At 44.7% G+C, this 14,496-nt stretch overlaps 1 protein-coding gene across 1 annotated transcript in view; it reads left to right on the plus strand.

Annotated features, from left to right (window-relative positions):
- The window catches only part of STXBP6 (syntaxin binding protein 6 (amisyn)), a 272,739-nt gene extending 259,267 nt beyond the window's left edge, over window positions 1-13,472 (plus strand). Inside the window, exons 5-6 of the mRNA XM_005857266.2 lie at window positions 4,831-4,988; window positions 11,078-13,472. Of these exons, the coding sequence (XP_005857328.1) occupies window positions 4,831-4,988; window positions 11,078-11,101 (182 nt within the window). The 3' untranslated portion in view covers window positions 11,102-13,472. The remainder of the gene's footprint in view (window positions 1-4,830; window positions 4,989-11,077) is intronic.
- Window positions 13,473-14,496: the final 1,024 nt, after the last annotated feature.

Consider the following 14,496-nt stretch of genomic DNA (forward strand, 5'->3'; position numbering starts at 1 on the left):
GGCCCTGCTCTGTGCGTGACAGGGGGTGGCGCCGCAACCTCCCCATTGACCCTGCCTTGAGTGTGACAGGGGGCGGTGCCCCAACCCCCCAATCGGCCCTACCCTGAGCGTGACTGGGGGTGGCATCGCAACCTCCCAATCCGCCCTGCTCTGTGCATGACAGGGGGCGGTGCCCCAACTCCCCAATCGGCCCTGCTCTGAGCCCAACCAGGGGCTGCACCTAGGGATTGGGTGTGCCCTCTGCCACCCGGGAGCAGGCCTAAGCCAGCAGGGCGTTATCTCCCGAGGGGTCCCAGACTGTGAGAGGGCACAGGCCGGGCTGAGGGACTCCCCCTTCCCCCCGAGTGCACAAATTTTTGTGCACCAGGCCTCTAGTTATAAATAAGATAAGAAATAGTATTGGAGAAGATGTGGAGAAAAGGAGCCCTCCCACACTACTAGTGGGAATGTACTAGTAAATTGGTGCAGTCACTATAGAAAACAGACTTGCCTTTTTAAAAGTGTACTATAAAAGTGTGGAAGACAGACCAGAAAGGTGTAAGGACAGTTAAACAAAAGGTTGTCTCTATAACTCTGAACAAGAGAGGAATTGGATCAATACAGAAACAATGTGAATGGTAGAGAGCAGAGAGCTGTGTAGGAGGTGACCTTTAGTTGTATGGGGTGAAAAGGAGGGAGGAATCTAGACTTGACTCCCAGACTTCTGAATTGAGGGGCTGGGCAGATAGTGAGGTTAGTCACTGAGCAGGAGAGCCCAAAAGAAAAGCAAGTGTGAAGGGAAGGGTAATAGGGTCATGTTTAGACATACTGATTTCAAGATGAGTGTGGGCCACTCACCTGGAGTTGTCCAGTAAGAAAACATACTAAGGATCCGGAGCTCAGCAGCACAATCTAGCTAAGGATAAAAGTTTGGTCATTGAAGCCATGAGCTGAGTAAAATTGTCCCAGAGAGAGTCTGTAGAGTGCCTAAGAGAAGATGGCCAATGACAGAATCCTTGAATTACAGCATTAGCAAGAAGATCTCAGAGAGAAGAAAGTAAGCAAGCAGGAGACCCAAATCAAGAGAAGAAAATTCAAGAATTAGGGAATGGTCAATAGAGTCAAGTGGTGTCCTCAGGGAATTTATACTCCAGCTTGGAAATCAGTGCATCTACAGGTGAAAAAATGAGGTGGAAGAGTCGCCCAGGATTATACTTGATAAAGCACACCAGAAGGATATGGACAGTTCTCCCAGAGTTGAGGGAAAGGAAAGAATGGAATTGTCCTGAAGCTTGATAAAGGTGATAGGACTTCACTGGGCCTGAAATGTGGATAGAATTGAAGCCAAGAGAGGTCATTTCAACTTAGGCAACAAGATTTGTTCAAATCCATCCTCATGCCCCAAAACAACCAAAGATAGACTTTCTATTGATAGTAGTCAACAGTGTCATCTTTGAATAGTGGAGACAGCATTTGGTTCCCTCTTTTAGTTATAACATTTGGACTATTGGTTAAATCACCTGTATAATAAAAGGCTAATGTGCAAGTCCACTGAACAGTGGAATGACTGGTCACTATGACACGCACTGACCCCAGGAGGCAGATACTCAATGCAGGAACTGCCCCCTGGTCATCAGTGCGCTCCCACAGGAGGAGCACAGCTCAGCAAGAAGCCAGGCTCACAGCTAGCGAGCACAGCTGCGGTGGCAGCAGCTCTAAGGATGTCCAACTGCCAGCTTAGGCTCACGGGGAATGGGCCTAAGCTGTCCATCAGACATCCCTCGAGGGCTCAAGGACTGCAAGAGGTTGCAGGCCGGGCTTAGGGATCCCCAAATGCATGAATTTTGTGCACCAGGCCTCTAGTCCTATCTAATAAAGAGGGAATATGCTAATTGACCCTCATGCCATCGCAAAGATGGTGGTGCTCACAGCCAATAAGGAAGGAATATGCTAATTGACTGTCCCGCCCTCAAAGATGGCAGCACCCACAGCCAATAAGGAAGGAATATGCTAATTGACTACCACGCTCTCAAGGATGGTGGCACCCACAGCCACAAGAAGGTGGTGGCGCCCAGCCTCAACCCCACTGGGGCGGCAGGCACGTAGCAAGCCCGGGCCCACCCCCAGGCAGGCCCAGCCACTCCGCGTGCCTGCCTCCAAAGACCCCCAGTCCCCTCAGCCCGCCAGCCACCCAGGGCTGGCCCAAGGTGCAGGCAAGCCTCGGATGTTGGCTGCCCAGCTGCCCAGGGCCAGCCTGAGGCGCAGGCAAGCTTTGGATGCCAGCCACCCAGGGCTGGCCCAAGGTGCAGGCAAGCCTCAGATGGCAGCTGCTCAGCTGACGCCTGGGGTGCAGGCAAGCCTCAGATGTCAGCTGCCCTGCTGCCCAGGGCCAGCCCGAGGTGCAAGCAAGCCTCAGATGGCGGCTTCCCAGCAGCCCAGGGCTGCCCGAGGCTCAGGTAACCAGGTGCTGGCCGAGGCTTGTGCTGCCGGCAGTGGCAGCAGCAGAGGATGGGGCGATGCCTTTTCCTGATCGCCGGGTCGCCTCCCACCCCTGAGGGCTCCTGGACTGTGAGAGGGGGCAGGCTGGGTTGAGGGACACCCCCCTCCAGTGCATGAATTTTCATGCACCAGGCCTCTAGTATCATATAAAATAGGATGTAGTGTCACCTGACATCATGTGCAAAATTAACTTTATGGAAGTCATGACAAGAAAGCAGTATGGTTTGTGCATAGCAAGATCATTTCAGAAACACAGATATATCTAAACTTTGAGAATATCATGAGGGTCAATTCCACTGGGAAAAGACAAGTCCTGGTTATAAACCCTCTTCATTTTGTGAAAGCTACTTATAAAATCCCTTTACTTTAGTGCAGCTATTCCTAGCTGTGAAGTTGCAGATTCTTAGCCCCATTTTCCCCCTAGCCTCTGGTGACTAAACTGTGGGTATGTGGAAGGAAGCAGGAAAGGGGGGAGATCTTCTTGTGCCCTCCCCTACTCCTCACCTTTCAGTCCCTTCTCCATCTTCCTATTCCATCCCAATGCCCTCTTTCTTCTTGAGAACACTTGACTTGCAATGCCACACAGGCAATAACTCTTCATTTACCAAGAGGAATGCCTAGAGGGCAGAAACAGTCAGGCATTACCTGGGGAAATAACCTGTCAAAACCTCTCTTTGCTTATCTGCTTATAATTCTGGCATAGTAGATTGCTTCCCAGAACCAACACCTTATCTGCAAAGAGGAAGGTACAGAATAAGGAAAAGTCATTGGAATACCAGGTTCTAGTGCTGGCTGTGTCCCTGGTGACATGATCTTATACAAGCCACTTAACCTCACTAGTCTCAGCCTTTTCAGGAGAATTTTTGGACAAATGAGATATTTGTGAAGGAGTTTTATGATTGCAAAATGCTATTGAAATGTTAGACTGTGATGATAGGCTGTCATCATAGTTATGAGTATGATGTGAAAGAAAGGGGGACCAAGATTTCTCCTCCTAAATCTGTTCTGAAGACCTAGACCTTCCATTCCAACCCTTGCATTCAACCAGATTTTTCCAGAGCCTCTTCTCTCCTGGTCCCTGTTCATCTGTGCCGATTTATCTTGGCTCATTGTAGTGCTTGATGCAACTGAGTAATACTAAGTTACTCCCATTCTCCTTCCTTCAATGCTAGTGGAAGCCCTTGAAATCCACCCCGAAAGAAGAAATAAAAATGGTAATTCATGAAGTGCTTCCTCTGGGCAAGGCACTTTCTTCTCCTGAGATCATTTTCTACAAACCACAGTCTGTTCCCACAGAGGAGAAATTAGGAAGCCTTTGCAGCTGAGACAAGAGGAAATTACATTTCTATTAAAAGCTGTCTGTGGCTAGATGCATCCATCTCAGGTACAAAGTTAAATGATGTAATAAACTTATTCAAAGACATAAAGCTATTACACTAAATGCCATTAAATAGCTTCCACTTAATGTTAACAAAATGCAGCCATAAATTTCCTTCGGTTGTCATTTTGCAAGATGCTTGTTCTCAGTGGCTTATGCATCTGCCAGTTCTTCACTGTTGAGTTCTGTTTCCAAGTCCTGGCAAGTGGGATGTCAGGGATGCCTAAGCCTTTGAAACATGATGACTTCCAACTTTCTCGGTATCATCTCTAGTGAATCTGGGAGTTCACTAATTCACTGTTTTCTACCTCCTGGCTAAGTGCAGTGTTGAGGTTCCATATTTCATATACTAGAGATCAAAGGCAAGGAGACCCAACCAACAAAGCCACAGCTCAGAATTCAAGGTTGGGAGGTGACACATCTACTCCGAACTTTGTGGTTGATTCAGTTTCTTATGTGGAGCCATACATTTAGGGATGAAGGTTAAAATGGAAGGGGAGGATTGAAAGGAATACAGAGCATTATATCTGGAAAAGTTCTGTGCCCCCACTTTTCCTGTGGTTGTTCACCTAAACCCCAAGTCAAGGGGAAAGGCGCATAAGATCTGGACATGTCTCATTAAACTTGCCTAATTTCCTGAACTTATCATGATTCCCATTTCCCATACAAGCCAAGTCCTAAATCCAGGAGGACCCAGTCCCTTCATGCTTCCATAAACAGAATGCCAGGAGAGTGGGAATGAGTAGTGTGTTGGTGATGAGGATGTGAGAGAAGCTTTCAGCATTTGCCCAGGTCCTACAGCCAACAGGTATTTTTCCTGTCAGTGATTCAGTGAGACCCAATCAGAAGAAATGTTGACTTGGTCTTTGTATCGTGTGGCCTGCCATGCTCTTACAGGCTGCGCACCCCTGGCAGGGGTCTGTCACTGTGGTCCAGCCGAGCCAGTTTCTGATGCTCTTGCTGTCCTTCCTCAGGAAACAGCATCCTCCATTCAGCGGCCGATAGCGTGTCCAGTGCCGTGCAGAAAGCGAGCCAGGCCTTGAACGAGCGTGGGGAGCGGTTAGGCCGAGCAGAGGAGAAGACCGAGGACTTGAAGAACAGCGCCCAGCAGTTTGCAGAAACTGCACACAAGGTGGGTGCTGCAGATGGCAGAGGTCTCAGCTCTGGGCTGTCAGAGAGCTTCGGTGCTGAGAAACTTGTTTTCCCTATGTCCCCCATGAGGGAAGATACAAAATGAAACCTTTCCCCCCTGTACAATTTCCATCTGCTACTTGGTAAGTACCAGAGTCCTGAAAGATTCTTCCTGTCCCTGTTTGTTTGGGTATCTCCTTTCTGATTTAGAGATCTCCTTTCTGACATCTTTATTCCTATCACTGACCTTGGACCTTAGAGAAGTGTGGACCATCTTTAATTCCTGCCCAGAAGTTCAGGGCTCGAGTCTCAGGGAACAGTGTGAGGAGGGAGGAAGAGCTCAGGTCCCAGAACACCCCTCCTCCCTTGGCCTGGGCTGGAAAAGGACTTAGGGCTGCTTGTGCTTACTTTTCCTTGCTGTCTCTTTCCGGTCATGAGCTCAGCATCCTGTGTTCTTATCTTTTCACCATATGAAATCAAGCTGTCGTCCCAGGGCACGGTGCATCTCAGGGCTGGCCTCCCTCTGCAAGGGGCTGTGGACCTCTAAGGCCGACCTGACCAGCCCAGAGCTGCCTGCAAGGTTCCCTCCTGCCTCTGAACCCAAAGAAAAGCATTTCCCAGTGACCGTGACCGTGGGTACACACACCCACACTCACACACTCACTAAGAATGTGCCTTTTGGAGGGGAAGGGGGAGTTTTTATTGGCAGCTAGCTATCTAAGGCAGTCACAAACCAAAGGAAAGAGTCCCTGTTGGTCAGACGATAGAGAGGATTGATTTATTGCTCTTCTTGTGTTTAAAATCAGAGCAGTTCTTCTCTGGCTAGTGATTTGAATCTAGGTTGCCAGAAACAACTTCTGCTAACTGTTAGCATCTCAGACTCATGACCTGGCCTTACACATATGCTTTTCAGGTGACCTTGTTGGGGAATGTGGGGGTTGATTTGCTTCAACAGAAAACCCCAGTTTTGCTGAGGAAACAAGAATAGACAACCTGAAAAATAACAAGAAAAATCTCTCCAGCTGAGCTCAGGCCTGGGGCTCAGGCTTGGACCAGACTGCAGATCCAATTCCAAATGGATGCTTCCTCCTGCCCTTCCTGCAGCCCCTTTGCACAGACCTATTTCATTGTGTCATCAACTTTTTATCATGACAGGGTCTTACTGAACAGCTGCCTTGGGGGCCCCTTTGGGGTTCCCTGGAGGAGACGTGGGCAGATCTGTTTGAAAATGCAGGCCAGCGCCTCGGCTTGCTGTGGCTGTCACAGAGGGAGCGAGCTCAGATTTATAGTTCGCTTGTCCCTTGATCCCTTCTCTAGCCTTCATAATACAGAAATAATGATGAGCTGGAAATGCTAGGATTCCAGCCCCAGCTTCATTTATAGCAACAGCAACTTCAGTGATTTAAATGAAAGGTGGACAGAGGAAGTCTGGAGAAATGGTTAAAGTGTCAATTTGGAGAAGAGAAGGCTAAAGGGAATAATTTGTAATTGTCTTCAAGTCTGGGAAGGGTGATAGTACATGCGATTCTCTTTTATGTATGACCACACAGAATAGAGCAAGCGATAGTACACTGATAAAATTCTGCTAAAACAAGAACTTTGGTTAATGATTAAACCATGAACCAGGTTATCAAGGATGTCTGTGAAATTGCACTTCCTAAGGTGGAGGAGACAATACCTGGAGGTCATCGAAGTGGGCGACCCCCTCAGAAGAATTTATACAAACACTGGACTGGATAACATAAGCAGATGGCCGGAATTCTTGGCCCTGGTCACCCTGTTTCCCTGATATTTTGGCAAAATTTGTTAAGTAATTGGGAAGGCAGTATGTATGGTGTGGTGATTAACATCTTGTGTTTGATTTATCATCTCAGTAATTTACTCATCAGTGACCTTGAGCAAGTGCTTAATTTCTCTAAATTCCAGTTCCTTCATCAGTAAAACATGGCTAATTAATACTAATATCTATCTTATAGGTTACTGAGAGAATTGAATGAATTCCAAACTATAAATCTATTAACACAATACATGGCACATATAAATCTAAATTAATATCCTATATAATAAAAGGCTAATATACAAATTGTCCCCTCGACTGAGAGTTTGACCAGAAGTTTGACCAGGGGGCGGGGCTAGCTGGCCAACCACCCAAGGCCCCTCTGATCGGGCCGCGCAGACCCCACCTATGCACGATTCGTGCACCAGGCCTCTATTTTGTTGTAATTATGTCCATAACAATGGTTTCTGCTGACCCTGCCCTATGTGGTTGCATAATGAACACAGTATGGTGAGGAAGTGGGGGTGTAGGAATGGGCTTGAGGATCCTAACACAGGGATGGGAGGGGTTAGAGGGGAAGATGTATCCTCCAGTGCGGAGAGGGAGGGCCTCCTGCTACATGCTGATGCTTTCTAAACACAGAGCAGCCCTTGAAGCAGAATCCATCGGAAAAGAAACCGACTAGCCCACCAAAGGCAAAAGGGCCTCTAGCTTTAACCACTGGGAGGATCAGTGCCCGCCAGTGACATCCCCTCCTGTGGATGGTCTGAGGAGGAGAGGGATGGGCTGCTAGTGTCTGTCGAGGGAGTGTGAGGGAGACACTGTTGGGGCCAAACTGGGATGTGTGCTTATGAATCACCGTCATTGGCAGTATTCCTAACGAGGAGACTGGCCTCTTTATATAGGGTGTGGCTATTTTCCTGGAGACTAGGGCTTTCTGATTTGAACCCACTGGTATAGGCTGACCATGAAGATGTCCTTTCGCTGGTCAGAACCCTCCAGGCTGCCTGGTGAGGAGAGAGTTCGGAGGTGGAAGCCAAGCATTCCAGCCCCCAGACACGTGGCTGTGCTGACTCAGGAAGAGCATCTGTATTTACAAGTCAAGACTCAGTGCCACGTGAGAGCCCCGAGCAGAGAAAGGCAATTCCAGGGGACAGTTCTTCATGTTTCCTGGTTGAACAGGGGCAGCACCTCTGGCTGGAGAGTGTGACCTGCCCTTTAGATTGCAGGAGAAAAGGATCTCCGGCTTTCTCGCTTTCCCCAGTACTCCTGCGATGACCCAGGTATGCCAGCTAGTGGATCACCTTTGCATGACCCTGCTATCAAGATGTGTGGGTGTTTGTGTTCTGTAGAGCAAATGGAAAATGCCCCCGCAGCCCCTCTCCCCCAGCTCGGTCAGCTGGGCTTGGGGAAGTGGGGTTCCTTCCTGAGCTGTGGGCCAGGTACACTCTCAGCCCTTAGGAAAGTGCAGCTCAGCCACGGAACAGACCTGCTCACTGTCCCTGCCCCAGTGTGTGCAGCACTCTGAGGCCTGCCGGGCAGTGAGTCAGCAGGCGAGAGCGGGACCCACACCCAGGCATCCTCGGATGACATTTCTCGCGGAAAGGAAGGGTGATCCGCCCTGTTTTGCACAAGCCTAATTTGTGGGGGAGGGAGTGGTCAGTGGCATCTGCCTCACTGGCTGCTTGTGTCCTTACTCTGTGTGCTTCCTTTGGGTCTCTGGGCCAGAAGGGACCTCAAAAGTCCAGGCCTCTTAAAGATTCCCCCAGTATGAATAATGATTTATTATTATTATTATTATTATTATTATATTATTATTATTATTTGGGGGTAGTAGTTTGCACGGCTTTGAAAGAGAAAGCTTTCAATAATGATTTATTATTATTATTATTATTATTATTTGGGGGTAGTAGTTTGCACGGCTTTGAAAGAGAAAGCTTTCCATGACATAATAAGAAAATAAAATATATCCAAAGGATATTTTAAACTCTCCTTCTATAGGAACTCTGACTTCTAAATGGATCCATCGCATTTGAATTGGAGATGATATTTATAGGCATGAGGTACAAAGCAGTTGTGATTTTAGAGCTCAAGGTCATATCAGGGAAGCAACAGTACCCTGCCTTCCATATTCTAGCTCCCAAGCAATTAAAAAAAAATCTAGGTAACATGGAAAGGATGCCGCTTTCTGACTTTCTGCAAAAACACTTCAAATAGCAGAATGTCCAATCCAGTTGTATTTCTGCAAAGCTGAGCTGGCTACACCCGCCTGACTGGGACTCCCTTTGTGCAGGTCCAGACGCACTGAAGTGGTAACCAGGGCCTGGGAGCAGCAGCCCCATCACTGCTAAAGATTACTGACTGGGTGAATTGGCACAAGCCCTCTAGTTGAAGGTCAACAGCTCGGTGAATAAGAGGACAGCAGCATTGATCAAATATTTATGATTGTTATTCATTATGCACAACACTTAACAGCTCTATATTGATATGAATGGTCCACCCACATTGCTAAATAATGCATAAACACTGGAAGACAGAGCAAGACATGGGGCCATACAGCAGAGGGGCTCACAGTGTGGCCGGGGAATAGGATGCACTGGAGGGAGAGCCCTGGCTCTGCCACTTCCATCCACGTTTCCATAAACTCTTTGAGGTCAGGAGTTAAAAGCCACCTCCATCCTTCGTGGCAAAAACCCACAGCACTTGGCACACAGCCTGACTTCACCACACTGTCTGACAGTTGACTGACTATTGCCGTCAGCACTGCAGAAGGCCTGTGGAGGTCTTGCAGAGATTAGCAATATGAGGCCTCGGTTCACAGTCCCCTCCCTAAGTCACATGCTGACTTGGCCCGGGTGCAGCAGCTGCAAGAGAAATGTTGGTGCTGCTCTTGCAGGTGACCTACCTGAGGTGGTAGCCCCAAGTTATCACTTCTTTGTTGGAGACATCAAGAAGGGGAAGGAGAGACTAGGATTGATTGCCCTGCATTACACTGGGGAAATGTATCTTCGACATCTTCCAGTGTGATGCAGAGCCCCTCTGGGTGGAATCAGAAGGGTTTCCCTTGCTATGTCTTCAAGGGCTGAGCCCCTGGTCATGATGCAGATGACAGAACTTTCTATAAAGTTATTTCCTACATAGAATCGCCTGCTCTTTGCTCAAAGAGCAAATTCTCAATCTGCCACCTACCCCCAGTCGCTACTGTCCCAAATTCAGGGATTAATCCCTAATATCAGACTCTGGACATATGAAGAATTACAATTTAATCTTAACTCTGCCTTCTGGGTTCCTTAAAAAGGATCTGTCTGAGAAAAGCAATGTCAGATTTAATTTTATGTTCATACCTGCCTGCACTTCCTTAAATATATCATTAAGGGCTCCAGCTGGGTCAGGGAAGATGTTGAATGATATGGTGTATTTGGTGTTCCCATTTATAAAGATCTAACATTTCAATAAACCACATTCCTCCATCTGGATTTGGTCTATTGTTCAGCCCTAACACGGTTTAATCAAGTGCTTTGGACTTGGTTGAATGTCCTGGTTGGATATTGAGTGGATATTTTGAACAATAATAGATACAGAGGCAGAGCTGCCTCAAACAGATTGTCAAACTGCAGCGGGAAGGCCGGGGAGGGTTGGGGGGCAGGAGGGAAGGGGGTAAGAGATCAACCGAAGGACTTGTATGCATGCATATAAGCATAACCAATGGACATAAGACACTGGGGGGTAGGGGAGGCCAGGGGATTGTCAAGGGCGGGGAAAAAAAGGACACATATGTAATACCCTTTGTAATACTTTAAGCAATAAAAAAATTAAAAAAAAATGTAATACTTTAAGCAATAAAAAAATCAAAAAAAAAAAAGATTGAAAATTGCTTCTCTGTCATTGTTGATTGCAATGCTTTAGGAGATGTCAGTAAATACTTACCTTTGAAGAGTCTTGGGTTTCCTGGATTACTAGTCACCCAGGAGCCCAAAGGCCTTTCTTCGTCTATCCCACCTGTTCCTCGGGTGGGTCTCTCATTCTACCTGGCATTGGCTTTTCCATTGTTTCTTCAGTGGGATGAGGGAACATCACATAGCGCTCTCCTTCACCTGGCCACGTACACTAACTGGGTGACGAGGAGTAACAAATGCAATGCTCCATGGACGATTTGGGGAAACGATGCACATTTTACTATATAGATGCCAATGTGCATGGTACTGGTGATAACCCAGCAAGCAGAATCGTGGTGCTGCTTCTCATCCTGGGCGTGGGGACAGAACACATTGAACTCCTTCTGCCTAATAACTCCCCTTTCTCTCTCTCCTTAGCTTGCCATGAAGCACAAATGTTGAGGAACTGCCTATCCTGGTGAGCCTCTGAAGAGAAATGGAAGAGTTTGTTTGCTCAGCAGTTTTTTCAAGAATTCCGGACCTCCACTTGCTTCTTTTTTTCCAATAATATGTGGACATTTAGGGGTTTTGTTTTTCTTTTGAAGATGTTAGTATGAAAAAAGATGTTATGTTTATATATTTCCCTCATGATCTTGCTAAAAATGCTGCAATAGCAAGAGTTTCATTTTGGTTTTGCTTTTTTCCACTGTGTGTGTGTGTGTGTGTGTGTGTGTTTCCTTTTTTAAACTTTTTTTTATGGTAGTTTGAATGTGAAATTTGGACAAACTGATATATTGAGCTGGGTCTAAACTGACATCATGTATTTTTTTCCCTGATATTAAACAGGAAGACATTTTAAAATGGTGACATCAGATGTTATTGTTCCTGGATGGAAATAAAAATCAAGCCATGATTGGTTTCACTCAGTCTCCTAGCTACTCTTAATTCGAAGGTTAAGGTGCTATATCCTGAGAAATAAATCTGTATTATGAAAAACAATTGGATTTATCAGGGGAAACAGCAGTCTTAGATTTTGCTTTTTATGTAATAATCTTTTGCATGAGCCATCACCAGCATTCAAAAAAAACCAAATCAGAATCACAGATAGAAATCTCCTTTCTGAGGCACAGTTTAAATACTTGGTTCTAGGCTGATTATTTGAAACTATCAAATGAAGGATAAAAATTTGAGGTTAAAGACCGAAGAAAAAACCTATTTAAAAACCTCTGTGCATTATTTATGGCTGGGTTTTTTTGTTTGTTGGTTGGTTTTTTGTCATTGTCCCAAACTCCAGTAGCTGGTATTGAAAAGAGCTTGGATGTTTATCAAGAATTGATTTGCCCAGATAAAGGTCTATGTAACTGATAATGTGAAAAGATGTTACATTTAAAATGTTTTCTTTTTACAAAGTCATGTCTATCTTAAAGATACCCTCACAATGTCCTTGGGAAATGGCCTTCAGTTTCCTGGTATCTGATTTTTGGAAGTGTTGATGTTGTTATTGCTACTTATTTAATGTAATTTTCAGTATGGGTTTCTAGACAAATTGCATTTCACGGCAATTGCAGCTTGCCAGGTCTGACATAAAACAGCACCATCGTGAAGCCTGAAAGAAGTTGGTTCACACGTATGATTTTGAATTACTTGAGGTAATACTGGGTTCAGAGCCTGGGCGTCTGTTTCTTAGAGGGTTAAAATGCCAAACATGAAAGCCTTGCTTTGTCTTCCTGAAACAGGAGGCAAGCTGCACATTCAGACACATTGCCAGCCTCCCACTGCAACACAATGATTTTTAAGCTGCCTGAATCTTCAGGACCCTTTCTGTCCCTTCCTATCATGGAGCCAATTGAGTCCACATGTATTGTAGCCTCTTACATAGCAGTATAAGATGACTTTTGGATTATTTATGCTGATTTCAATAGCTTAAGTTCTCCTGATAGAGAACTTCCCAGGGAGATAGAACATTGGGCTATTGGAGAAAAGCATTATCTTATACAGTATGTGTCAAAAGGGAGATGGGGTTTGCTGTAGACAGATTTCTGAATCCTCTTAGGGAGATGATCCAATTCTAAAAAACTCTCTGTAAAATTTATATTGTAAACTATAGAAGTTTACTATAATATTTTGTACTTTTCTTTTGGTGCCAAAAATGTTTAACGAAATAAGAAGTTTTCTATCCGAGGAGTACCATTAGAAGCATTTATAATTTTTAAGAAAAGCCCAAAATATCACTCCAAAAAGATTTTGCTTGCAGACCTCGTTTCAGACACACACGCATAATCATTTTCCCAAATTGGATTCTAGCTTTAGAGGTAGATAGTTGGTATAAATAATTGAAAGGGTAAATCTAAAACACCCTGACAATAAGCCAAACTCAAAAATACAATTTGTTGCCAACTAACAACAGTGTTTGCGGAGCTGCTTCTGAAGTAGCAGAGGATGAGGTCACAAGCATATTGTGAAATTTGAGATTCTTCCTTCCTGCTCAAATTGTGATAGCTACTCTTCATAAATATAAGTATTCCACATCTTTCCCTTTCCTCACTCTCTGTTTATCCTTTAGGCTTGTGTCTTATTGGAAATAGCCTGGATTAGAAGAAGAGACCTATCTGAATTAGCTTTCTCTATTGATTTGCTTCTTGGCTGTGGCCATGACCTTGACTTCCCAGTGTCAAAGTCATAAGTAGGGCTCCATCCCTCAGAGAGGCCAGAAGAACAATCCTTGTCCCTCCTCAACCTCTTGAACTCTTGCACAGGAGCCCTGTGATGACACATATTCTTTTGTAGAAGGTGCTGTAATACAAAGTATTAATAAAATCTAACCTAGAGAAAATTGCTAAAACGACTCACATTATTTGGGACCAATTAATTTGGCTGACCTTGCTAGAAGACATTTAATTTCTGTTTGTTTCATTTCTGCACTTCGCTATGAGTTTTCAGGATATTGTGTTTCTGTGAAGGACTTCTTAAATTGTATTGACAACTCATAAAGAAACGAAATTTCCCAGTGTTATTAGTTCCTGGAATGTAGCCGTAGTATTCTTCACTAGTATTATTAGGTATCTGTGTACAGGAAGTATACAGTTATTCAGGTTAAGTTTCATATTAAAAATGTATTTGTAAAATGTAATAGGATCAGTAGTTAGCATTTTTTAAGCTCTGAAAAAAAATAAAGAGTATGTGTTAGACTTCAAATTACAGTGAAATTCGTCTTAATAATACTTTTGTGGCTAGCAAAGGTTGTGCATTTATGTAAAAACATTTACAGAATGCCCTAAATATGGGGTATTAAAGATAGATTTCTCCTTCAGTTTTAGAATTGTGGCACTCCTGAAGTCTGTTGTGCAGTTCATTCTTCAGATGTTCTCTAAGATGTCAAATATAATTTTTGTTTCTTTTAGAGACAAGTAACACCTGCTCATGATTCACTATGACAACAAACCCTAATTTTGTCATTAAATATTTTAACTCTGTGATGAAAGTTTGTTTCTCTCAGTTATTTGTAAAATCTGTATAAACACAAATAGGTAAGCATCATTGTACTGTTGATGCTAATGGGAAGATCTTGTGTGCCTACAGGAGACCAAAGAGCTAGGATTAGCATGAGGATAAAGTTGCATAGCATTACGATAATGAGATTCCATCCAGCAAGAGGTAAATATTTTTTATTCTCATGGGCAAAGCAATTAAGCCAATTAATAGTTATCTTTCTGCTGATGTTAATGTTATGCTCAACTCAAGTACTTATTATAGCATGCACCCTCATTCAACAGACTAGTTTCATGCCTTGTTAAATTGGAAAGGAGACTTGGTCAAGTCTTCTTTCCAATTGATCAAATTATGTCAATTTATTTTTA

This window comes from Myotis brandtii, unplaced genomic scaffold (assembly GCF_000412655.1).
Source record: "Myotis brandtii unplaced genomic scaffold, ASM41265v1 scaffold1093, whole genome shotgun sequence".
In the NCBI taxonomy this organism is placed as follows: domain Eukaryota; kingdom Metazoa; phylum Chordata; class Mammalia; order Chiroptera; family Vespertilionidae; genus Myotis; species Myotis brandtii.